The sequence below is a fragment of a genome, unplaced genomic scaffold (genome assembly GCF_019419815.1).
Source record: "Pyrus x bretschneideri cultivar Hongxiangsu unplaced genomic scaffold, Pyrus_bretschneideri_v1 Contig39, whole genome shotgun sequence".
Classification (NCBI taxonomy): domain Eukaryota; kingdom Viridiplantae; phylum Streptophyta; class Magnoliopsida; order Rosales; family Rosaceae; genus Pyrus; species Pyrus x bretschneideri.
Genome location: NW_025999712.1, coordinates 1,951,044 through 1,978,909, shown reverse-complemented (window position 1 = coordinate 1,978,909; position 27,866 = coordinate 1,951,044). Strand labels below are relative to the sequence as shown.

The 27,866-nt window shown below is 36.4% G+C and overlaps 2 protein-coding genes across 3 annotated transcripts; one reads left to right on the top strand and one right to left on the bottom strand.

Annotated features, from left to right (window-relative positions):
• The first annotated feature begins 9,203 nt into the window (after positions 1–9,203).
• Positions 9,204–11,365, top strand: LOC103938587 (transcription factor DIVARICATA-like). The gene is made up of 2 exons (XM_048564829.1): positions 9,204–10,380; positions 10,629–11,365. Exons 1-2 carry the CDS (start codon positions 9,950–9,952, stop codon positions 11,119–11,121), a joined length of 924 nt encoding a protein of 307 aa, XP_048420786.1. The 5' UTR covers positions 9,204–9,949; the 3' UTR covers positions 11,122–11,365.
• A 9,874-nt stretch (positions 11,366–21,239) lies between these two features.
• LOC103938586 (beta-glucosidase BoGH3B-like) lies at positions 21,240–27,488 on the bottom strand. 2 transcript variants are annotated; one of them, XM_009348607.3, is made up of 9 exons: positions 27,133–27,488; positions 26,831–27,035; positions 26,005–26,095; positions 25,767–25,912; positions 23,433–23,676; positions 22,872–22,976; positions 22,608–22,790; positions 22,238–22,439; positions 21,240–21,761 (listed from the first exon to the last, which is right to left on the bottom strand). In XM_009348607.3, the coding sequence occupies exons 1-9, from the start codon at positions 27,299–27,301 to the stop codon at positions 21,268–21,270; spliced, it is 1,839 nt and encodes a 612-aa protein (XP_009346882.2). In that variant the 5' UTR covers positions 27,302–27,488; the 3' UTR covers positions 21,240–21,267. The 2 variants fall into 2 exon arrangements, with proteins under 2 accessions (XP_009346882.2, XP_048420720.1); XM_048564763.1 differs by lacking the exons at positions 26,005–26,095; positions 27,133–27,488 and having other exon boundaries at positions 21,253–21,761; positions 26,831–26,921.
• Between the last annotated feature and the right edge of the window lie 378 nt (positions 27,489–27,866).

Here is a 27,866-nt window from a genome sequence, read left to right as displayed (position 1 = left end):
GTGATAAGCCTAATAAGATCAATTCTTACCCAAAAAGGAAATGAAGTTGTTATTAACACTCCAAAAATCTTATTCTACACTCTTCACAAATGTATTTTTCTTTCTAATTATAGAATTTTAGAGTGCAAAATGAGATTTTTAAATTGCCAATAACAATTTCCAAAAGAAAAAGAGAATAAAGACCTATATTTGCATTTTGCACCAATTGTTGTTAAGAGTGAACCATGTCATTCTTGGCCCAATTGTTACTAACAAACAAGCCCAGCATGTGATGACATCAAGAAGTTCGTGTCTGGGCTTCGCTGGCAAATGGCTCACATTGAAAGCATTTCACAAAAATGGTTGTTGTAACGATGCGAGTTAGATTAGTTAGTTAGGAGAACACGCATGTTTGAATATTTTTCATGTAAATTAGAATAATTCAATAATTATTGTCTTTTTTTTTTTTTTAACAAACAATAGTATCTACACTAAAGGGTGACGGAGGTTGGCTTAGTTTCACAATGAGCTGATAATAATGTGATTTAAATTCGCCTTTGACGAGAATCAAACCTAAGACTTCTCACTTACAAGTGAAGAGGAATATCACTAGAATATAGTATAGAATAAGTCATTTTTAACAACAAAATAGTTGACTCAGACCTAAAATCTTTTAAATTATTATATAGAAATACGACTTGATTAAGAGCTCGTTCGTCGCATCAATTTCTTACATTGCCAAAAAAAAAAAATGGGATTCAAATTGCATATGGTACAACCAATTTCTTATATAAATAGAGTCTGGGAATTATTATTTCTTTGTTTTAACGGTAAAAGTATTATTCCTTTGTTGTTATTGTATTTAAATAGGGCTAGTACTTCAGGCAAAAGAAATTAATTAAAAATATATATACATTAAATTCTAAAGAGAGAAATGCTGAGAAGAAACACTTATGTTCGAATATTTTTCCATGTAAATTAGGATAATTGCAATATATATTGTCTTCTTAGGAAAAACCACTTTTAACATTTCTCTCAATGGAAAATTTTTATTGTGACCGGAATACAAGTGGTATACCACGTGTTTTTATATAAGTGATGAAAATTTTTATTTTTAAGCTATTAATTTTTTAACACACATATTCCATTATTTATATAATAACACATGATATAACATTTCATGTACTGATCATACTGAAAATTTTCTCGAGGCGTAGAGCACATGATGCGCATGCAAGCCAGAGAAGTCGCAATATGTCTGACTTTTTGACTTTTATTGGTTGGGGGGGGGGGGGGGGGAAGGATCCTTGCGGAATTATTTTTCTGGAGATGCTAGGGATTCCATGATTATGATTGTTAATAATATATTGTGCGGTCAGTTTTTATTAAATACTATTTATATTTAATTTTAAATTTTAAACTTTGAAATAATTTCTGACTACACAATATACGATGAACAATCATGATCACGTAATCTCTACGATTTCAAAAAAAAAAATCCGGCGAGGATCCTTTTCCAAGGTGGGGGGGGGCAACACTTTGCAAAGGGCATCTTTCCTTTAATGGTAACACGATGAACAATCATGATCACGTAATCTCTACGATTTCAAAAAAAAAAATCCGGCGAGGATCCTTTTCCAAGGTGGGGGGGGGGGAACACTTTGCAAAGGGCATCTTTCCTTTAATGGTAACAAATTCATGTTGGTGGCCCTACCTGCCCCAAAACCCCTATTTAATTCAATTATTGGGCTGTACCTTTTCTTTACTAGTTTTTTTTAATAGTTTTTATTTTTTTATTTTCATTCATATACAATTTTCCATCATTTTCAAGTTGCATTAGCCAATTTAGAAGGACTCCAAATTGAAGAGGCGTTAGGGCAATTAGAAATACTTGAATTTTGGTAAATCTAAATAGAATAATTATTCTTTCTATTTTTCGTTTCAAGCTACTTGACTTTATTTTTCGTTTCTATTTTTTTCTTTCTATCTTGTGATACAATTAGATTAAATGCTCACTGAAAAAAAAAACTTGGAAATTTAGATACATTTTTTATTTGAAGGGGTAGCTAACATCTTTCATTATTAATGGTATTATTGGTATAAAAAAATTGTTATTATTGGTATTAAATTGGACAATATTTTAACAAGTAGAAACAAGTCTCCAATTGTTTTTGTGCTGTTTCCTGCTCCCCACGCTTTGCCTGCATGCGCACAGGAGCAGCCTCCCATATGCATATATGCGGAGAACCCAACTTGTGAAAATGATATACTAACAAAGGTTTAATATATAAATAAAACCTTAATGGTGAATGCTATCCCACCACACACACACACACACACACACACACTCACACTTATTAAGAACCTTAATGCCATATTTCCAATGTAAGATCACAGGTAAACAACAGATAATGGAAATATTTTTGTTCACCGCCTCTTAAGCGGTTGTGAGCATTACCAATGCATTGATTGTCATTAGATGAGTATAAAACTTGAACTTTCTTACAAAAAAATTGTGAACATTGTTTTAATCATAATCTTGCGTCCATTGAGTTTTATGGGCTAAACTCCCCGTTGTATTTGTTGGTCAATACTAGATTGTGTAAGTGGTTAAGTTAAAATATTATCATGTTGAACCAATCACTAGTGGATCGTTGGATCGCTTCTTTGAAATTTGAACAAATTAACAGTGTTTACTTAAGCACACTTGTAATTTTTTTTTTCTTTCTAGAAAATAGATGTTGGTTCTAGTTGAATTATTTGTTGTAGAAAGGAATTATTTATCATGGCTGCATATTGGAACCTTTTCTGTTCATTATTGTATATGTCATTATTGTTAGGTATGGTGTAGCTTCTATCTAATTGTAACCTTTGTATCGACATGCATTTTGATATGAAAAACTTGTCACGTACATTGGGTATGCGTATTTTTAATTTTTAGCAAAAAAACTCATTCCTATTATTGGGTTTTTATTTTATTTTATTTTTAATTTTTTAATTTTTAATTTTTAGAATTTCTTGATTTATAACGTTCATATTATTTTGACAGACACTTTTTTAAGCTTTTTAGCTAAATCTATTGTTTCAATAGACTATACATAAGAAAATCTAAGAAAACAAACGATGCGTTAGTTAACTTGGCTTAATTATTATTTTTTAGTTTCACTTTATCCTATGAAATTTGTTTTGTTCCAACTTGCCCTCTAAAACATGGATATGTGTCTCACTTTATTCTTTGTTGTTTTCTCCGTTTATACCCTTGATATGACACTCACGTGGCAAAAAACATAGAACATTTTCGCTTAAGAGAAAAATAAGAAATTAGTTTCAAAGGCAATAAGTCCAATCCAATTCATTTTGAAAATCGAGAATCCATCCCTCCATCAAAACAAACACATGATTGTATCGTCTAATTGATTAAAAAAATAATTGGCCAATTTTTTTTTAACCAATTATATTATATAACATTTAGTATATCAAATCATATTATTTTTTAGGAGATTATATTCACACATCTCAAATTACTTATTCTACATCCTTTTAATTTTTTTAATATTTTTTTATCAAATGTTAGTAATATTTAAAAAATATTAAAAAATTAAAAAAAATGTAGAAGAAGTAATTTAAAATATATGAATATAATATCTCTATTTTTTTCGAGAAATATCTCTAAACAAATGATGGCACAAGTCTTATGCGAGGGCAAGTGTGAGACAGCGACCTTGGCTCATTGATAGCCACGTGGCCTTATTGATTAAAATTTGCGAGATTCGAGGTACTCTTAAAGGATGATGGTGGGCCCCTACACCGGCGAACAATACAACATGTTTTCCACCAATGAAAAACATGTGCACGTGGCAACAAAGGCATCTCCGTCCTTGGGCTACTCTATTTACACAAGATAGTCCAAGCCCAATCTCAAAGTTAATTACAGCCCAAGTAATTAGACATGTGTAACAAACATTTTTATATATTGAATATTAGGTGCCAAGGAGAATTATGCCTAGTTTGGAAGTACTTTTATATTGTTGAAAACGGTTTTAGTGAAAATATTAATTGAACCCATCATTTTTAGTAAAAATGCAAGTAGATTATAAAGAAGCATGTTTGCAAAAAACAAATATTTTCTTTAAAATCGCTTTCAATTAATTGAAAAACAATTTCAAACGAGCTTATGTACGACGACTTATTAGTTATAATGATCTTAAATTTGAAGGCTCCAAATGTACGACGACATATTTTTCTGGGTTAAACATGTAAGATATTTATATGGAGAAAATGTGTACAGGGTTCTTGTCATGTGGTAATGTAGAGTAGCAAAATAATTTGGAAATGTGTTTATATTTGGTGATCAATTTTTTTTGGACGATTGTTCACGTGTTTGTGCGGTAAATATTAACGGATGATTAATGCAAAGTCTACTTCGATACCCAAATCTATAAATGGTTAGTTTCTTTACGCAAACATAAACAACTCCAATGATTAAAATTTACTTTGGACACTCGTTGATATGCACATAAGTAACTGTTGGTTATTGGTTAATCTTTATTCGCCAACGATTAATAATCCGTCACATATGTTCATGTTCAAAGTCGTAATGTACAATCTGAAAAGATCGTATGTTGTCAAACAGTATGCATGAAAACATCTTCAAATGATTGTACTTTATTATTCTAGTACGATATGTCACATAATATTACAGTTTAATAATATTTTTCTGTACTTATAAGTATAGATCTTAGATTCTAATATCATGAACAACGAGATTAAAACTATTTATTTCTCTTACTTCTTAATCGTTGTAGTGAAAGAAATTCTAAATCAATCAACGGTCGAGAGTTATCTAGATAATTAAAACCTTGGAAAGAGATTAATGGTTGAACTCAAACCACATCGAACTTTAACGATCTAAATCGCATATTTTTCAACTTGCACCTATAAGTATTGGTTTGGTACTGAAGTGCTTTTATAAAAAGTGAGTATAAAAAAAAGTTGAGCTAAAAAAGGTGTTTGGTAAACACTTAAAAACAACGCTTATTTTCATAATTTTGGATAAAAAAAATTAAAAACGTAAAGCAGCAAAAATAAATTTATTCTCACATCATAACAGAAAGTGTTTTTTTTTCAAAGCATCCCAAAGTAATATCAAACCAGCCTTACATCTTTCTTGCAAAGGTGGTGGACATAGCGGTGGAGCGGTTGGTCACATCTGCAGGGGACCGCCTGGTTGCATTGTTGTATTACAGAGCAACAACAGCACAAAGAACCAACTGCATACATAACGCGTGCCCCCACGCTCCAATAGATTAGTCCTGTTTTCTGGTGTTAAAGGTTACAGAAATGAGAGTGAAATGCACGCGCGTTCAAGAGAGTAGATATTACATCATTTTTAACATTTGAGAGACGAAGGAAAGAATAAGTGAGCCTAGAGGGCGGTGGCGGTTGGCTAAATTATCAGAAGGAAACCAGCAGCACTCGGGTCCACGATTTGTATTCCTACGTGGTTCCAGCTCATTGGCCGACGCAGCTCCTTGAGATCATAACTTTTGCAATAATAAAGGAGGCTGACCAATTAGCCCGGAGGAAAAACCACATAAGGCCCCCCCACTCCCTCAAGTTGCAACCGTACAAAGAGTTTGAAAAGGATTTCTTATCTCAGCAGTAGCAATTGGCTTAGTTAGTAACCCCGTCCTCACTTGTGTGTCGTTTCACTAAAGTTTGAGTGTATTAGCCGTTCTTGTTGATATGCGTTACATAATTTTTTTTGTAAATTCATATTGATAGAAGATTGCAGTCACGTGCAAGTCTTTCCGATTCAAAATTGTAGGTATACCTTAGCACTTGTAGTGAGAGTAATCAATCTCCCTCTAAACTTTCTGTTATCGAAAAATGAAAAAAAATCTGAACATTTTATCAAATTTTAATTAATCATACATTAAAATCTCTTACAGTTCTTCTATATCATTTAGATTAAACATATATGCCTTTTAAAAATTTGCTTAATGTGCTTTGACCAATAATCACTTCTATTTTTTAAATTAAAATAATTTTTGAATTTATCATTTTATCTCCATTATGCACTTTTCCTTATTTAGTGAAGTGTAATTAAATTATATTTTCTCTTCTTCTAAATATGTTTTTTTTTTTATCACAGTTTTTTTTTTGTTATGCAAACATTTAATATTATTTCTTTTTCCAAATGATTTTTTTTTTTCAAATAGTTGGTGATCAACATAAAAGCTCCGTGTAATTTTTTTCAATTTTTGTGAAATTATATATATATATATTGGCTGTTTTTTTAAGTATAATTGTTGACGAATTATTATTAGGTACAATACATTACATCATATGTTTTAACATTTAATATTATTTCTTTTTCCAAATGGTTTTTTCTTTTTCAAATAGTTGGTGATCAACATAAAAGCTCCGTGTAATTTTTTCATTTTTTTTGTGAAATTATATATTTTTTTTTGGGCTGTTTTTTTAAGTACAATCGTTGATGAATTATTATTAGGTACAATACATTACGTATATATTATCTGCGGGTACGTTTGAATTTACAAAAATCATTAATTGGTACGTTTATTTGCAATTTTGATACGTTTGATTTAATACGTATTGTTAATATTGGTACATTATTTTTATTTTGTACGTGTATTGATACGTTTATATTATTCTCAATCCTATTTTCTCTTAACGTACTAAAACAAAAACTTATTTCGGTACGTTTGATTTTGGGGGATTTAAAAATATTTTAAACAATTTTGGAAAGAAAATATCTTAAATCGTAGATAATTATTGCTGAATTGTAGCATTATTGTGAAAATAAATTGAATCTAACCAACTTTTTTTTTTTTTTTTTACAATTATCTCTAACGGAGGAGAGTGTAATCAAAATGTTAGATTATAGAAAATTTATTACAATATAATGTGCATATAGCACCAAAATTATGACAAAAAAAAAGTTTAATCAAATCACTAAAAAACATGGATGTTTAATCTAAATAATTCAAAATTGAGGCGCTTATATATCAAAATATTTTTTTTTTCTTTTTTTTTCAAAAGAATAAAAAAGTCTTGCTCTTAAGGTTGGTTTTGAAGAAGCGATTGGGATTAAAATGGCTCCTTTTGTTGACATGCAGCATAGTGGAAAATTCGTTAGGGCTGTTAGACAATGTCAATTTTCATGAGAATATTGTGGAGTCTGATAAGACCTAAATACAAGGGTCGCGTGCTTTTTGCGAAGGACTTGCCTATAATTTTTGTATGCTATGGTCACATTCCAAACAAATAACGGAATTTCGTGTTTTACTTTCAAAGATACGATACTAGCCTACATGCTAGTGGTGAGTCCAATAGGCAAACATGATTTTCCTAGCCATTTAGAGTATTCTCCACTGGTTGGTGGAAGGCAAGAAAAAAAGGTAATAATATTGCCCTCCAACTCCAACCCAAGAAATTAACCTTCCCCACAGTCCAATAAGCAAAGGCAAGTGGTGGTCAACCACTGCCAGCCCAATTGCCCAACTTTCTCAAGCCCGACCTACTGCTTTCGGGTAAGCTGACATCATTGCACAATTTTTTTTAATTTTTTTTTTCTGTCAGGCACGTGTAACACAACCACCTAAAAAAGAGAGCGGTTGACAAAAATTGCAACGGTGAGCCCTGCTGCTGCATAAACTAGACCAACAAGATCCTTTTCGGATTCTTTTGGTGAGGATCTTGGGGATCCATGAATCGTGTCCGTTCATCGTACATCGTGTGGTCAGTTTTTGTCAAGTACTATTTATGTTTCTTTTTAAATAAAAATATTTAAAATGATTTCTGACCACACGATATACGATGAACATATATGATTTACGAATCTCCAAGATCCTCACAAAGAGGATCCGGCAAGGATACGGACTCGAAATCAGAGACGTTTCCAACAACTAGCTAACATGGCGCTTTGTGGACTGTTAGATTTCCAACGGTTAGATGATGGGCCATTGGATTTCCAACAGTAAAACAAATTAAAAATAATACCGTTGCGACATGTGGCACAATATGATGCCTTTGATTTCAAATCAATTTGAAAATCAACGGCAACAATTAATTCAAAGTTAAAAAATAAAAATAAAAATCAGAAAAATCGAAACAAATTATAAAAAAAAAAAATATGGAAAATGAAAAAAATTAGAATTTTTTATATTGTTGTTCTATAAATACTCAATCTTCTTCTTCTTCAGTTCTCCATCACAACTCAATATTCATTTTTACTACACTCTTCCATATTTGTTTTCCATTTTCAAATTTAAGGCACATCCGGACCGAGCAATCTCTGTCGAGTAGGTATAAACATCTACATAAAGATTTGAAAGCTTGGGAATAAGCCATTGAAAAAGCGGAAGGAGTTTATGCTAGTGGCACTAAGAGCATCTCTATAAAAATTTGAAAGCATGGGAATAAGCTATTTGACATTTGTAGCAGAAGATAAGGAAATTCCACATACTCCAAGAGAAGACGAACCGAACCACACTGATTTTATCTCCTAGGTTATGCTATGCTTTTGCCTTGTATTTGGAATCATTCATTAGAATTAAACACTCGTTTAAATATCAAGGCTTAAAAAAAAAAAATTGTGAATAGTACTTGCCCGCGCCCTTGTTGTTACCCTTGTCAAATAGGTGGAGTTGCAAAGGGGCAAGTACTATTCAAAGTGAATAGTAAGGGCAACTTATATGTGCTTGCCCTTGGTCAAAGGGAATGAGCAAAGAAGTAGGCAATTATAGCACTCTCCCAAGAAAGAACATACCGCATAGATTCCTATAACACAATTTTGCTAATTTAATTTGCACACTCCCCTAGTAATGTTTTAAGAATTCTCAACAAAAGTGTCACCATCTGCTCTCACAAAATCGTATTAAAATTGTGTTTCTAAAAATGTGCCAGACAGTTTTATCAAAGTTTTCTTGCAATAGACAAGTTATTACAGGGTGAACTTCCATCAATCATCATCAGTTGCCAACCCATTGTTTCCTCACAACTCAAAATTAAGAAGGAAATTTGACCTTCAAACCAATAAAAAAACCCAAAAAACAGAGTGAGTGTGTATTATAATAAGAGGGAACGTTTTCATAATTTGAAGTATCTACAATCACCTTACCCTCCAATCACAGCTACCCACCTTCATACTCTCTCTCCTCACCCCCCACCCCCCCACCCCCCACCCCCCACTCCCCGCCCCCCAAAAAACACTCTCTCATGATCTTATATTCATTTCTTGAAGCTTTGCTTTTGTATGAGCTCCCTATGGTTTTCTTTTTCCATTCATCGCTCAAACACTACACTTTAGTTTTTTCTTTCTTCTCTTTTCTTTGTTGCTGAGAGGGCCTCAGAGAAAAAAGGAAGAAAGAAGAAACCTTTCCCTACTTTTCCTTCTCACTCCTACTCTAAAATTCAGAGCCCCTCTCACTCCACTCCCCAATTGGGTTTTCTCCATTCTCTTCAGTTTCTGTCTTTTCTAATTGGGGTGTGTTAGAATTGGAAGAAGAAGAAGAAGAAAAAACAAGAACTTGCAGATATAAGTGAGCTTTCCTCTTTTTAAATCCTGCTCAAGATTCCAACTTCCATTTTCTGAAAACGGTTTCAGTTTGGTTCTCTGTCTATGATCTTTGAAGCTTCCATGGGTTCAGATCCCATTAGGGCTTCTGGGGTTTTTGGATTTGGAGCAAGTTAAACTAATTTGGTTTTCAAGATTTCGTTTTCGATTTTGAAAAGTTGGGTTCTTTTCTGGATTCCTCAGAGAAAAGGTATTCTGATTCCCTTCAGAATGCCCCTTGATTTAACACTCATTGCACCACTCTGAAATCTCCACCTCTCTCTCTCTCTGCATTTCCTCTTAAGGGTTCTCCTTCTCTTGCTCTGTTTCTCCAAATTCTTTGCGTTTTTCGTTATGTTAGTGTGAATTGGAGCTCTTTAATTCGATCGTATGAAGTTTGAGATGGAGATTCTGTCCCCTTCGTCCTACTCTTCGACTTCGAAATGGCTTGTCGAAGAGAGCAAGAGCGCGAGATGGACTTCGGCGGAGAACAAAATGTTCGAAAACGCCCTGGCGGTGTACGACAGGGACACGCCTGACCGGTGGCACCAGGTGGCCGCGATGATACCGGGGAAGACGGTGAGAGACGTGAAGAAGCAGTACGAGGAATTGGAAGCTGATGTTGGCCAGATAGAAGCAGGGTTAGTTCCGATTCCGGGATACAGCGCCTCTCCATTCACATTGGAGTGGGTGAACAGACATGGCGGCTATGAGGGGTTCAAACAGCAGGCTTGCGGGATTGGTGGCAAGAGATCTTCGCTGAATCGCCCTTCAGATCACGAAAGAAAGAAGGGGGTTCCGTGGACTGAGGAAGAACACAAGTAAGTTTTCCAATGTACATTTAATATAAAACATTTTGATCTGTTGAAATAAATTGGATTGAAGTTTTAACTTTTTCGAGTATATGATCAACAAAAAAGCGCGAAATTTCGGTATAAGTTTGGTATTGCCTATGAAGCGCTGCTAAGATGTCGAAATTTCTGATGAAAATTATATCGGTCGAGAAATTTTTACAGCAATTTGTTTTTCGGACATTGTTTTGACATGATATTTTGATGATTCTGCACAGGCTGTTCCTAATGGGGCTGAAGAAGTATGGCAAGGGGGACTGGAGGAACATCTCGCGGAATTTTGTGGTGACACGAACACCTACTCAGGTGGCTAGTCACGCACAGAAGTACTTCATCAGGCAGATTTCCGGGGGCAAGGATAAGCGAAGAGCCAGCATCCATGACATAACAACTGTCAATCTCAACGACATGAGAACTCCGTCTCCAGACAACAAAAGTCCTCTCTCTCCAGAGCTGCCTCCGCATCCGAATTCTGCTGCCACCGCAAGGGTTCCATTTCAGTGGCAGCAGCCGCAAGGCGGTGGAGTAAACATGGGTTTTAATCAAGGGCATGGAAATATGTTCATGTCTTCCCATCCTTATGGGATTAGTTCGTATGGACTAAAAATGCAGGGGCAGGACCTGCTCAAAGGTGCTGCTAATAATTCGTACTATGGACCGCAAAATTTGAGTTTCCAGATGCAATCCTCGCAGCACTACCCGCACGGATGATCTAGCAGCGGCATCTCTCCTGTCCTCAATCCTCTGCAGCTTCACATGCCATCATATGGTCTTTTAGTTCATTAGTTTAGCTTGATCTGAGCTCTATTTTCATGGTTTAATGTAAATATGTTATTCAGAACTTTGAGTTAGCCAAGCAGTATTTGAGGGGAACAGGATCCAAGTTTTTTCTTGGAATTTCAAATTATGAAAGTTGAAGCATCTCAAACCCTATGGATTTGATGTTCTTGCCCCACTCTGGATTTCATATTCTGTTATGTGAAAAGGTAGTGGTGAATTATTGCAGAAGGCATCTAAAAGATGAACAAGAGCATGAATGTGAGAGAGAGAGAGAGAGAGAGAGAGAGAGAGAGATTGATTATACTTTCTGGAATCCGGTTTGCGAGAAAAACTTAGGTAGGGCAATTTGATCAGCACCACGTGAGTCACACAGTCTCAAAGGGACGAGGCCAAGGCCCACATCGAATCCCACATAGGTTATACTTCCAATGTACACCGGTCTTTTGTGAAAGTGGCCGAATCAACTTACCGATTAGGTTGCCTTACTGAATATTTTCTCCCGTCTTAAGGATCTTAAAGCAAGATGCTAAGCTGAACAGTTTGACTGTTCTTTATCTGAGACCTTAAAAATGGTTCCTCTAGTGAAGAATGGAATGCGGGAGGGTATCTATACATCAGATCAGATAGCATCTCAGTGAAGATAAAGCATCTTTAATCAAATGGTGAAAGCATAATTAGTACGTCTTAGCATCTCACCTGCATATTAATTATGAATCTTATGACCAGGATTAGTTACTAATCATGATTAACTTAATACACACGGGGATCTTCCAAGCTTTTGGTTTTCTCTACCCAATGAATTTTAGTCAAATGTCTAGTACTTCGATTTTTGCCACAAAGGCTCAAACTTTGCCACTTAACAGAATACGGGAAAAATTAAAATTGCTGAAAAATCTATGAGCATCTCACATCGTGCTTTGTCTGCTTGGAATAATTTAGAAAGAATGATTCCCGCTTACTCATTTTCTCCTTTTGCACAATTTCGTTTATTTTTTCCATTGATTCTCCTTTGAGTTATGCAATCAAATAATCTATGAGCATCTCACATTGTGCTTTATCTGTTCGGGGAAGAAAAGACGTTGCGGAAATCACTTCCCTAATCTAAATCTTCCCTAACTAGTCTTTAGACTATGCAGTCAGACTAGTTGCTTTCCACCAGGAAAAAACAAAAGGTAAAGAAAGGCACTGGATGCTGAGTTTTGAATTCAAATAGACCAAGTCATAGAGCACTTATGTTTGGAATTCGATGGTATTTGGTAAGTAAGACTGCCTACTTTTAACTCCTTTTAGACTGTCTCACTACTTTGGTTCAAAAAATGGGCAAGTTGACTAGCCCAACACCTTCAAAGTCGCAAAAACTTTGATTAAATGCTGACTCTTCCCTGCACTAACTCAAGCATCTTATGCTTCTTCAATCACTTTTATGGCATTGTTTCTATGAGATCCTCTTCTAATTAGGAAAGAAGATCCCCTTCTAGTAGCCTAGGAGTGACGATTAATAATTTAATTAAGCTCGAAAAATACTCAACTCGTTTCAGGAAAAAAGTTTATTTATTTATTTATTTTTTCAAACAAATAACAGTTTGAAATGTGAATATAAACTTTTCCTTTTAATAAATCAGTTTATTATATGTGTCAGCTGATAACTTACTGTTATTGATGAATGGCTCGTTAATTGAAAGGAACCAATATTAGTGGTCCATTATATAATAATATGCAGCACAGAACAGGATACAGAACAGATTTGGTCTGGTAAGTTTCTATAAATTTGTGGTTCATGTTTTCAGTGCTGGATTTGGAATTTTGACGATGGTGGTTTTGTGATTCCAAGTGTACGGCACCTACCAACTAAATAATCTTAAAAGAGATTTCATTGTTCTCTAATCAGGTCTTAGACTAAACTTGTGATCATGATACATATTTTGGAGACAAATTAAGTAGCCTTTTATTGGCAGAAAGATTTCTTTACCCTTTTTTCTGAGTCTGTATTATTATTATAATTTCATACACACGTACACACACGCATACGATGACGAATAATTTGGGACACCATTTTTTTAACAAATTGTTTTTTACTCGATTTTGTATAGTTCACTTCATAATTTGAGATTCTCTTTTGATGGGGATAAATGACTTGTATATATTTCCTTTTTGACTTTCTTCTTTTATTTATTTGGAAGAAGAATCTTGCTTCTAATTAAGTACTACTTTGAACTAGTGATATGCAATGCCATATAGTAAGACAACCTAGCAATTATTACCTACTATTTAGCTGCATAAAGTTCAATGACAGTACAACCATATTTTGGAAGATGAGTATGCATCACACGTGCAAAATATGAGTGTAGTGGAGATGATAATACTTCGTTGAATGTGTGTCCACATAAGAAGTGATAGAATTAAGAACGAGGATATTTGAGGTAAAGTAAGAGTGACTACAATTAAAGATAAAATAAGAGATGATCGGTTAATGTGGTTTGGACATGTGAACAGAAGACCTGCAGATACTTCGGTTAAAAAATGTGATTATGGAGATAGGGTCTTATGAAAAAAGGGATGGAGGAAGACTTTAGAAGACTTGGAAAGAGATTTTAAGAAAAGACATGGAGCACTTAGAGCTAATGGAACATTTGGCGCAAAACCAAATGTAATGGTGGTATAGGATTCATACAATCAACTCTAATTAGTAGGATAAAACTTTGTTGTCATTGTATTCTTAGAATGAGGGAGTATTCAATAAGGCTGCCGCACTACTACGGTACAATGGCAGAGCAAGGGGTTTGGGACACGTTCATTGGTTGAGAGTTAAAATATCGATGACGGGTCACGTGATCTGGACGCTCATATTGAAGTTTTTTCTCCCACGCAACAAGGTTTTTGTGGACTAATTTCCTCATTGGACTAATGATCCATAACCATACAAAGGTAATGTCATGGCATGGATGTTTGCCACCCAAACCCAAAAAGATCAACTTGTTAGGTGATACTATTTTCCTACCCTTGTGAACCCATGAATTGATCGAACTCATTCCTATCTGGTGTAGGGTTCCAGTCCGTAACATTCACCCGTAATCGAACATGAAACATTTACTCTTCATCGTTGAACACCCTGCCTATCCATGTGTGATCTCTAAGCAGATTTCTAGTATCAATCTGCACATCATATAGTAGACATTCCGAAGTGTTGCTTTTCTCCAACAGATGGTCAAAGAAAAAGGATGAGAGAATCGAGGGAGAGAAAACAAGAAAAACTAAAAACAACTTCAAGGTATTTACTACGTGAAACTTCAACTTTATATGAAAGGATACAGTTAAACAAAATGGCAAAACAATAAACAAATGGCTCTAGTTACACTGCTGTTTTTCATTTGTTCCATTTTTGAGATAGGCATACTAGGGTTAAACCCTCGTGGCAGGGCAAAATCTTGGGTGTAACAGGAAATATACCCCTTTTATCTATCTTATTTATTGTGTGATCGTGCCAAATATATTTTTCTTGGTCAATGAGATACTGTTCTACTCAATCCTGCGTATGAAGTAAAGAATCCAGACCAACATGGGCAATATAGTCATTGACAATTGGGTTTCTCCACAGTAAAATGACAAACTAATCACCATCTTTTTCCGACCCTTTCTGCAACTTGGAGAGGAAAGCACCCTATACCACTTTATTCCTAGTGTGAGTAACATCTCAAAAACTAATTCTAACCACATACATATAGTATCTCACTATCCGTACTTCTACTTTCGGCCATCTTGTTTTCTCTCCATTTTCTCAACTTATATTCCGATTATTCTCTCTCAAATTGCTAGTAGCTAAAATGCACTCCAGAATTCCCTATGGGCCCTAGGTCCGGTTTTTTGCTACAGTAAAACGGGATCCCTGCTAAGAAAGGGCTAGATATTCATACATCAAAAGAAAAGATATGAGAGGACTTTTTGTAGGGTTTGATTCTCTATGATGCTTCACTTCAGTGGCCCCCCAGAGATATCTGGGAATAATCTCTTATGGGGGACATATTTCAACATATCAAAGTAAAGAATATTGAAGGTCGGAAAGCAGAAGATGCATCATATCTGAACAACATTAGTTAATGTAATCACAGATTAAACGGTTTCATTTCCGTGTGAGTAATAAGAATCGGAGAAACAGTTGAACAGATTAAAGAGTAGAAGTTGAGGCATACCTGGACAAGAAAAACAAGATAATAGATAAAGACATACCATTGTCAATAATATCAGTTGGGATCCGAAGCTTAAGTTGGGATATATGAGACTGGAAACCTTGTCCTTCTATCTCTTTATTGTAATGAACCGAATTTCAAATTGACATTGTACATTGATCTGATAGTATGACTTGTATCCGCTCTAAGAAAACATCCCAGAGTCAACCCTTCATGCCAGCTGACTATAATAACAAGGAACAAGCGGCACGGTAATAAGGTAACATAAGAAAAGAACAGGATAAATTCATACATTCAATAAAAAAGTATAGAGACATTTGACATCTAGGTGGAAATTATTCCTGAACGGTTGTTCTGCTCAAATAGACTCAGGAAACTCAGCCCTAGGTTGGTAATGAGGTGATTTTGAAAAAAGTGATTATCAAAAATGTTGCCATGAGTGATTTAAAAAAGGGCATGTATATATATTGTAAATATTAGGAATCCCTTATTAAGAGGGACATGTGTGTCCCTTATTGTTTCCTTATAGAATAAGGATTGTATCTTGTATCTATTTCCCTCTATACAATACAATAAAAATCAAGCCGTAAAATTCAATTTGGCATCAGAACCAACCGTAACCCTATGACTCCCACCGTGTCGCTGCTATCGTGAAACCAGGAAAAAAAAAAAAAGGATTCGGCAGTCTGTGGTCTCTGCTGCATCCCTGCAGCAAGTCAAGATTGTCCATAATTCAACAAACATTGCTGTCGTGTATTGTTGTCGTAGGGGACCAGAAATCATTGTAGTTTTTTTTTTTTTTTTTTTTTTTTTCAATGGTGTCGTTGCATCCCTGCAACAAATTTGTTCGTGTGCTGTGTACGTGTGTGTGGTGTGTATCGTGAACAATGGCGAGTGACCAGGGAGAGGCGGTGCTAAAATTGGAAGGTAGGGCATCTGGCTCTACTCACATGTCAATTGTTAATCCCGTGGTTATTCAAAGTGATGCTTGTAAAACTCAATGGATCAAATTACCTTCTTTGGTCCAAAGTATTAGATATGCATATTGCTAGGCATGGAAAGAAAGGGTTCGTGACAGGGAGTATTAAGGAGCCTCAAGAAGATAGTGCCGAGTATGATGCTTGGGAGACTGGGAATGCAATTGTGAAAGGATGGTTGATTAATTCCATGGATCTGACTATCATGGGTTTTTTCATTCATCTTCGTACTGCTAAAGAGGTGTGGGAAGAAGTTGCCAGGACATATTATGATGGGTCTGATATCTTTTAGATTTATGAGTTGAAGGTGAAGTCATTCTGACTTCGCCAAGAAGGGCAACCTATTGGTGTATACTATGTCAATCTTAAAGCAGTCTGGCAAGAACTCGATCAGAGAAGACCAATTAAGATGGCGTGTGCTTTTGACTTGAAGACACTTTGGGAGGAAGTTCAACTAGACCGCGTGTATGCTTTTTTAGCGGGCCTCGATGATGTTTTTGACAAGGTCCGTAGTGATATTTTGAGAACTGAACCTCTACAATCTGTGGAGGAAGTGTTTTCAGTAGTTAGGAGCGAAGCTCAACGCCATGCTACTATGATGGGAGGTAGTGCCACTGGGAACCAAGGAGGAATTCCCCCCGTGGCTATGGTGACACGGCCTCCTTCTTCTGGCCGGCTCTATGGCCAGTCTTCATCAACTGATTCTCGCCCTTTCACTCGAGAGAATAAAGATGATTTGAAGTGTACTTTTTGTGGGCAAACCCGTTATACGAAAGATACATGTTTCAAAAGCATGGAGCACCTGAATGGTTCCCTGAATTGAAGAAGAAATTACGTGCGAAAGAGCGGGCCTCTAATGGAGCTAGTGGAAAGCGTTCCCCTATGGCTGCCGCAACAACTGGATACAAAGATGCCGTGCTTACTCAAGGGGATCCAAGTCAAGCTTTGTTGACCCAGTTTAGTCCTAATGAGTCTTCGTCCAATACAGGTACTAATGGACGTGTTCTTTTAGCATCTGGTACTGAACATCATACAGGTTGGATGCTGGACTCTGGAGCAACTGATCATATGACATTCGATAAAAGATTGTTTAAGCATATGACAGCGACACATCAAAAATGTGTTGCCACGGCAAATGGCACCACTGCCGTGGTGACTGGGGCCGGCACAGTGGACCTCACGCCATCTCTTTCTCTCCACCACTGTTTGCTTGTTCCGTCATTGTCTCACCATTTATTATCTATTCCCCAAGTTACTGAGCAATTGGATTGTGTTGTACTTATGTATCCATTTTTCTGTTTGCTTCAGGATATTCAGACCAAGGAGATAATTAGGCGTGGCACTAAGAGAGAAGGGTTGTACTATATGGATGATGTCGTTCCTTGCAGAGCTAATGTAGTTCGAGCATCCCGTACTAGTAACCTGCAAGAAGTTTGGTTGTTACATCGCCGGTTAGGACATGTTTCTTTTGGTTATTTAAGGCGTATGTTGCCTAGTATGTTTCATGAAATAAAGGAATCAAACTTACATTGTGAAGTATGTATTCTTGCTAAGAGCCATCGTGCTTCGTTTCCTTCTAGTATGAATAAAAGATTGCTTCCGTTTGAGCTTGTCCATTCAGATGTTTGGGGGCATTTGCTCGTTACTATAGTTTTAGGAGTTAAGTGGTTTGTTACGTTTGTGGATGATTGCACTCGTATGACATGGGTGTATTTGTTGAAACATAAAAGTGATGTAAGTACCATTATTCGGTCTTTCTTTCAAATGGTGGCTGTTCAATATTCCTTTGTTATTAAAGTTCTTCGTACTGATAATGGGAGAGAATATGTTAACTCTGCGCTCTCTAATTTTTTTCGTGACCAAGGAATCTTCCATGAGACCACTTGCTTGTACACCCCACAACAAAATGGGGTGGCTGAGAGGAAAAATTGACATATTTTGGAAACGGCTCGTGCATTGCTTATTGGTGGGTTGGTGCCCTAGAGTTTTTGGCCCGACCCCATCACCTATACCGTGTATGTTATCAATCGCATGCCATCCCGAGTTGTAGAATTTCGTACTCTACTCCAAGTTTTGATGGAGCTTGTTCCAGTTGTTTCCACCAATACTCTCACTCCTCGAGTATTTGGATGCGTGGCTTATGTTCACATTCACAAGATTCATCGTAGTAAATTGGATCCTTGTGCTCTTCGGTGTGTCTTTGTAGGTTTTGCTTCCCACCAGAAAGGTTACAAGTGTTACCACCCTGCCACTCGTCACATGTATATCACCATGGATATGACATTTTTCTGAGTTTGAATATTTTTATACTCCCATATCACCACCCTGCGATCACAAGGAGGAGAGTTTTAGTTGTGATCTTGATGGTGATTTCGAATGGTTGGATGTACAAGAGGCAAGGTCTTCAAGTGAAGTGCATGGTGTGCCAAATGATGCAGGTGATGATACTTGGTCTTCTCATGCCGAGCTTGTTGTGAGTAGACAGCATGTTCTCACCAAACCTGCTCCAAATATTCCGCAGCTTCTTGCCGAGGAAGAAACTGCCAATTTGTGTGTTGGTGCTGCCGAAGGGGAATGCACTGATGATCAACCCATTATGGCCGCAGCTTCCCCCTCTCTCTAGTTCAACGGTGCCGTTGTCCAATGCATCTTCTTTGGATATCCCTGAGGTAAGCACTAGTGATACTCATGTAAATAATGATATTATAAGTACATATAAGTTGCCACCAAGGCAAAATCATGGTGTACCTCCTGACAGGTTCTCTCCAGAAGGAAAAGTGAAGTATCCTATAGCCAATTATGTGTCCTGTAAAAACCTTTCATCCGAACGTCAAGCGTGGGTACATAATGTGGATTCCATTCCGGTACCAACTCGGGTAGAAGACGCTTTGAAGAGTTGAGAATGGACTGAAGCGATGGATGAAGAGATGATGGCATTGCAAAAGAATAATACATAGGAAGTGGTTGACTTGCCGAAAGGAAAAAAACCAGTTAGGTGCCGATGGGTGTTTACAATTAAATACAAGGCTGATGGATCACTTGACAGGTATAAAGCAAGGTTGGTGGCCAAAGGGTACACTCAAACATACGAAATTGATTACCAGGAAACTTTCTATCTCGTGGCTAAGATGAATACAGTACAAGTCTTTATCTCACTAGCTGCAAATTTGAATTGGCCACTGAAACAATTTGATGTAAAAAATATGTTCCTTCATAGAGGAAGAAGTGTACATGGATTTCCTTCCAAGGTATGGCAACAGAGGAAAAATAGGAGTGTGCCGATTGCGGAAGTCCCTTTATGGGCTTAAGTAGTCACTACGGGCATGGTTTGGGAGGTTCACTCAGGCCATAAGAAAGAATGGGTATTATCAGAGTCATTCTGATCATACTTTGTTTGTGAAGCGGAGAAACGGTAAAGTAACAGCCTTGATTATTTATGTAGATGATATGATAATAACAGGTGATGATTCAGATGAAATTATCAAACTGGAGAAGAACCTTTCTGCTAAGTTTGAGATGAAGAGTTTAGGTGACTTAAAGTATTTTCTTGGTGTTGAAGTTGCTCGTTCATCCAAAGGTATTTTCTTGTCTCAAAGAAAATATGTTTTGGATTTATTGAAGTAAACATGTATGCTTGGGTGTAAACATGTGGATACTCCCATTGTGGAGAAACATTACTTGGGGGTTTACCCGGATCAAGAATCAGTGGATAAAGGTATATATCAAAGACTGGTAGGAAGACTAATTTATTTAGCTCATACCTGTCCGGATATAGCCTATGTAGTAAGTGTGGTGAGTCAATATATGCACTCGCCAAGTGTGGATCATATGGCAACTGTTATGCGGATTTTAGCTTATTTGAAGTCAGCTCCAAGAAAAGGAATTTTGTATAAAAATTCCGGTCATTTGAGGATTGAAGGATTTACTGATGCTGATTGGGCAGGTGATGTGACTGATAGACGCTCTACTTCTGGATACTTTACATTCGTTGGTGGAAATCTAGTTACTTGGATAAGCAAGAAGCAAAATGTGGTGTCAAGGTCTTCAGTGGAGGTTGAATTCAGAGGTATGGCGCATGGAATATGTGAAGTTTTTTGGTTACGTAAATTGCATGGTGGTCTAGGTTTCAAAGTAAAGGAGGCAATAAGCTTGTATTGTGATAATAAATCCGCACGGGAGATTGCAAAGAACCCGATACAACATGACAGAACGAAGCATGTGGAGGTTGACCGTTATTTTATGAAGGAAAAGCTTGAGAAAAAAATAGTGTCAATACCGTTTGTGAACTCGGAAGAGCAACTTGCGGATATCCTCACTCATGCCATGTGTAGTAGAGTTTTTGGTGACTCACTTGTCAAGTTGGGCATTAGTGATATCTATGCTCCAACTTGAGGGGGTGTGTTGCCGTGAGTGATTTAAAAAAGGGCATGTATATATATTGTAAATATTAGGAATCCTTTATTAGGAAGGATATGTGTGTCCTTTATTGTTTCCTTATAGAATAAGGATTGTATCTTGTATATATTTTCCTCTATGCAATACAATAAAAATCAAGCCATAAAATTCAATTAAAAAAAGTTGGGAGCTTTTTAATGTTTGGTAAACATTCAGCTTCGGCTTTTTTTCACAGTTTTGAATGAAAAAAAGCCAAAAACACAAAGCTGCAAAACCTAACTTTGAAAAACCAGTTGTTTTTCACATTTGTTTTACATAAAAGTTTATCAAACACTATAATACTACTTTTTTCTTTCAAAAGCATTTTTACAAAAAAGTTAACAAACACTCTACTGTTTTATTTCACAGCTGCTTATTCTTACAGCAGAGCAGAAGCAGTTTTTTTTTTTTTTTTCGAAACACAGCAATACCAAACCAACCGTTAGTCTACTCTTGAGAATGGTCTCAGTCATCGAATGATTTTAGTGCAAGGACCTTCCCTTATTGTAAGTCAACCCAAAGCCAAGGGGATATAAAGGTTCATATGAGTTGTCTCTGGCGTTCATGGGAAGCTGTTCAACACTTTTAAACCATGAAACTGGTAGTCTGCCCTCAAAGTCATAATCTCCGAAGATAACATCTGTAATTCCCTCTCCTTCGCTACCAGGCAACCAAGCAGCGACAAGAGCATCCATCTTTTCCAAGAGTTGGGGCTCTAAAGTTAAGGGCCTTCCGGATATCAGAATCACCAGCGTAGGGAATCTGTCAGCAACTGAGCTTATAACATCAGCTCCATTAAAGGGGATCACAAGCGTTGAATTGTCACCCTTGAATTCCGCATATGGACCTTCACCAACAGCTACGACTGCAAAAGAGATATCTTGGCGTGCCAAGGTCTCTGTCGACGGACATAGCTCATAAATAATTTCTGTATCATCTCCAACGGCCTTCTCGATAGCTTCCAAGACGGTTGTGCCTTCACATGTAAATCACTTATTAGTTAAGTGTGTCTGTGCAATCAAGGCGAGAGTATACAATATTAACATGAAAATGTACAATCTAAGAATTCCTTGTTCTCTACAAAATTTCAGCATAAGATTTAACTACGTTGTTGAAAAACAATAGAACATAACTAGGGAGCAGAGGAAAGTTTTAATTGTTTCTTCACCCCCGAAGAAAACTGTGGGCCAAGACCGTGGGAGCATACAATGATTTAGGAGTAATACATTACCAGATTCCCCAGTGACAAGAAAAGAGAATGCCTCTACTTTGCATTAGTTATTCAAGAAGCAGATTTTCAGTTCAATAACTCAAAACAGAAAACTTATCGAAAACTAACTGTATGAAAGTTAAAATCCAACCATCCTCGTCTAGTGAAGTTATACATAATGTCACATTAATCAACCTATAGCCTTTCAATTATTCAAACGGTGGGCATATAACATTTCATACCAATTGTGATCCTGCCACTGTGACCATCCCAAGTGGCTGTCCATCCTCCACACTGATATCCAAGATCATCGGAATGTGTTCCAGTAACAAGTATTCTTGTTACTTTTCTATCTAATGGGAGAAAAGGTTTGCTTGGGTCCTTTCCATTCTTCAACATAACCAAGGACTTGCGAACCGCTTCCCGTGCTAGATCTCTATGCAGCTGTACAAAAACATTAACAGTAAAAACTGCATCTCAGGTATCAAATCGATCGGTGCAAGGTCCAAAATGCCTCAAATAAGAGTAATATTTTTAAAATAGAATATGCTCAATGAGCAACGCAAAGCATGTGATTTTCTATGAGGTGAATATAAGACACTACGAACTTACCTTGCAACCAACTATGTCTAGCAAGGATCTATCAGAGAAAGGATGCTCAAAAATACCGGCAACAAACTTCACTCTCAGTATTCTTTCAACAGCATCATCTATCCTGGACATCGGTATCTCCCCATGTTCCACCAGATATACCAAATCCTCCACAAACTGTTCATATCTGAGAGGCACCATTACCTGCATACCTTGTCAATCAGACAAAATATGTGCAAATCAAGGATTGAAACAAACAAATTGAACTTAAAGTTCAATGTCTACCATGTCAACTCCTGCATTAATGGAAGATGAAATGCAGAAACGATAGTCTGAACCTTCAGGTTCGCAAAGTTTGTCAAGTGCTTCCCAGTCAGAAAGCACAAAACCCTGCAGCAGGAAAAACACCGTTATTTATCTGACATCCCGCCTGTTAATGTTAGAGAAACTACTTTAAAAAAAAACCACGCAAAATCTGACAGTCACATCTAATTAACAATAAAAATGTGCCTCTTTTAATTAGTTTGAATTTCACTATATCATTCTAATGTTAGCAAAGTTGCATCAAATTGATCAGTAGGAAGCATATCAAGAGCCCAGAAAGCTAGCAATGAGCAAGCAAAATGTGCAGTGTCACATTTCTTTATAGAATCTATGATTATAACAAAAGCTCTTACAAGGGGTAAAAACATTGAATACCAATAAAATTGTAATTTGCGCGGAAAGAGAACTAAGTCGAGAATAGGCTAACAAATGCCCATTGTTTACTTGCGCTTTACCTAATAGCGCAATTTTGGGTTCATCTTTCCCACCAAGAAAAAGGAGCATGTTATATGGGTTCTTTACCTTAAATCCTAGCTTATCTTTCAATACTTCTGTCAGGAGAAAACGATGAGCATGTAATTTACTTCCATTCCAGCTGGAATAGGATGCCATAACAGTAGAAACTCCCTGAGAAATACAGTCCAAATATGGTGCCATATGAATCCTCTCTAAGTCCTCGTAAGATGATATGGTATTCCCCTCGTTTAGACCTTTATGTGTACCCCCATCTCCGACAAAATGCTTGGCACATGCAATAGTTTTGTTTCTGGAATAAAAAGAACATGGAACTTAAAAAATAATTTATAATCTTTAAGAGCAAGTTATATCTGACTTAGTAATGGAATACAAAATCAAGGTATGAATATGTTAACAAGAAATATGAGAAAGTGAGTACAATAATTTAGATGCCTCATTTGATATTTTTCTAAATTAAACATCTGATACTTTTCAACTTTTGATTAAAGTCCTTTTACTTTTAATTAAACTTTATATTCCAGGTATATTCTTAATTTAAGTATTTTATAAATTCTTTTAAATCCATTTCTATGTAAAAAAAAAAATGCACTCAATAATATTCATTAATTTATTGCTATTTTTATGGAATCTCATCCCTTCCTCCATTTAAGGATTCAATTATATCTACTGGGGTTCAAGATTAATTGGATGAAATATAGTTTTTCCAATTTCCAACTCAACATTTAAAAAAAATAAGAGTTCGTTTATAATTAAAATTGAGATGTAGACTAGACTGTGTAATTTTATGCAACTGAAAATAAATTTGAATTTTTTAACTACTGATAGTAGAAATGTGAACTAAGAGTTTTCACAATTTTATTTTTGTTTAAAAGGAGTCTTTATTCCAATAATTGTCACATCCCGGCCCGGGACGAATCACTTTCCGCGCCCGCTCCACCACCGTAGCACGATATGGTCCACTTTGGGCTTACCATTCCCTCACGGTTTTGTTTTTGGGAACTCACGAGAAACTTCCCAGTGGGTCACCCATCATGGAATTGCTCAAGCCCTCTTCTCGCTTAACTTCGGAGTTCCTATGGAACTCGAAGCCAGTGAGCTCCCAAAAGGCCTCATGCTAGGTAGGGATGAGAATATACATTTAAGGATCACTCCCCTGGGCGATGTAGGATATTACAATCCACCCCCCTTAGGGGTCCGACGTCCTCGTCGGCACACACGCGGCCAGGGTTAGGCTCTGATACCAATTGTCACATCTCAGCCCGGGACGAATCACTTCCCGGGCCCGCTCCACCACCGTAGCACGATATTATCCGCTTTGGGCTTACCATTCCCTCACGGTTTTGTTTTTGGGAACTCACGAGCAACTTTCCAGTGGGTCACCCATCATGGAATTGCTCAAGCCCTCTTCTCGCTTAACTTCGGAGTTCCTACGGAACCCGAAGCTAGTGAGCTCCCAAAAGACCTCATGCTAGGTAGGGATGAGAATATACATTTAAGGATCACTCCCATGGGCGATGTGGGATGTTACAATAATTAATTATTAAGAGTTGACAAAATATTTTTTGGTGCAATGTTTTAATGTGAAAAGTTATCTTTTTTTTTGGTTTACACAACTTACACATAACGTACCATAAGTTTTGTACATACCAAAATAAGGATAATACAACGTACTAATAAGTTGGTACGTACTAAATAAAGAATTGCATAACGTACCAAAAACAATATTTTATAACGTACCAAAATACTAATACGCACCCAGATTAAATTTATATAACGTACCAAATGATTGGTACGTTATATTTAATATATCTGTTTGGTATGTTATATTTAATATATGTGCATGTTATATTTCATAATTGTATGTTAATAGAATGTTTATGTGTTTTTAGAATTTAAAACAGCAAATTATTTGAATAAGAAAAATTCATTTTAAACGAATTATGATAAGATAAGATAGGATGTTTGTGGTGATTTTAGAATATTTGTGATATTATTTTCTGAACTAGTTGGTTAATTAAATACAATAAAAATCATAATTTTTAATTAAAAATTAGTAGAAGAATGTTTGATCAAAAGTTTAAAAGTGATAGATGTTTGATTAAAAAAATTCAAATTTGAGGTATCTATATCAAAATGCCCCTTAAAAATATCTAAGATAATTGAACTATGTGAAAGCATCTTGACATTACTTCAGATACAATTAATACACAGAACAAAGGAGATGAGTTTTCAGGAAACGATCTCATCAGTGTCTATATGTGAATCTCCAGCAAGTATTCTTTTTTACTTTTCTTCTTCCCTCTTGAATTCAGGCAAAGATGCAACATGTTTGATGAAAGACGTATACATGGAAATTTATTAACGACGACTTCTACTTACCTTCCCATTACAAAAGGGTAGCCCTTTGGATGTCCTTCGGGTGGCTGCCCCTGCAAGCCTGTCACAATGGTAGTCATCTTTCTAACAATTTCAGTGTCTTCACTGAAACTCTCATAGCATCTTCCCCATCTGGGATCTTTGCAAACCTGTCAGAACCCATTCAAGTGAATTGCATGACTAATCCATTTAATTTCATCAGTCCTATTGTAATAACAAACATACGTCCCTCGTGACATACAGCAACACAGGGAGCTAAATTATAGTGAATGCCACTGGCCCTGACTTCAAGAGCAGTTGCAGCACCAATCCTTTCAGCCAAATCAGCATCTCTGTCACACAGTTCATATAAGATGAGGGGAAATACAGGACTAAAACAGAACTTGCATCTATAATTTAGTAATTTAACTCCACTTTTTCCTTCTGGGTTTCTTTTTTTCTTTCTTTATATCATTCTTTTTAACTGAATGGCAACACGAATATCAACCACTACAAGGAAATCAAATTAAAGGGACAAAGAGAACATTGAAATAGCCACCAACCAATTGGTGGTTACACTCTACAAGCTAATAGAATGTGAGCATTCCATTCAAAACCAATTGGCAAGACTTCTATTCTCTGATGTGGGAATCGTATTCTCAACACTCCCCCTCATGTGTGTAGCGTCACTCCAACCAAACACCTAAAACGTAGCCTGCTCTAATCCCATACGAGTATCCAACGCAAAACCAATTGGCGGGCGGAGAGACCCAAGATCTTTTAAACTGTTATGCAAGGCTTTATTTCTCCAATGTGGGATTCACAATCTCAGTTTGAGCAGCATTATAAATATATGACTAAATTGCTGTTCCAGAAAAGATGAAAACCTGGGTCCATGTTCTTGCCATTCAACTTCCAGTAATTAACGTAACTGTAACCTTTTGAGTAATGAGTAGGGATTCAAAACATAAATGATAAATTTCATTTCTTTTCCAACATTTTCTTAGTAACCAAACAAAGCAGCAACAAGAAGTAAAAAATTGGGTCAATTACAACTTTGAACTTAAAAACCAGTGAAGGAAGTTAACCTGGATGCCCCAAGACCAACATTGTGAGGGAATATGGTGGCACCATATACATTGTTGTTCCCATGAACCGCATCAATCCCATATATCATCGGTATTCCGAGCCGGTTTTCAAGTGCGGACCTCTGAAACCCGTCGACCATATCTGCCCAGTCCTTTGATAATTCATTCTCAAAGGGCACACTGTCTCCAGAACTGAGTATACTCCCTGCATGATAGAAACGCAGATATTGCACTCCAGATTTTTTGTGAAACGCGTGAAAGAAAGTAAAGACATGCATGCTAAAGTTCAAGCCATGGGGTACCGATGGAGAAGTCTCTGATGGCTTCTGGGGTGGAGACCCGGCGCTCGATTTGGCTCATCTGGCCGGCCTTCTCTCTCAAAGTCATGCGCGCAAGGAGGTCCTTCACTCGTGCTTCAATGGGTTCATTCGGGTTTCTGTATATGCAATTCAAGTCGTTGACTTTGTCCATCTTTGAGCAAGATTAAGCTCTTATTCTTCTTCCTAGCTTCAGCTGAACAGATCAGGTATGCAACTCTGAGTGTTACAAGTAAATTTGACCAATTTTAGCCAGTAGAGTTGCATTGCAGCATATTATTATATACGTTATCATCGCTTGTCTGGAAGCCGGCATATTATTACATAAATTATCTCCAGCCGGCATATTATTACATAAATTATCATCGCTTGTCTGGAAGCCACCAATTTTCCATTACCGACGCGTATGACGGTATCACAAATCAATTGTACATTTTAAATGTCTTTTTATCTAAAATAGTTTTTGTAATTAAGTTAACATCTTATTTTGGTCCCTGAATTTTGAAATCAACACTTTGGTCTTTAAGATTTGAAACTAATAGAAGTAGTTCTTAAGTTGTCAAACATCAATTATTTTGCTCATTTTGTAAAAAGTATTCATTAAATAAAGATAAAACGGTAAAAATACTCTTAAGTTTGTCATCTATTAAATAAGGATAAAATGACAAAAATACCTTTAATTTTTGTCAATTTAATTTGACTCATTGTTTATTAAATCA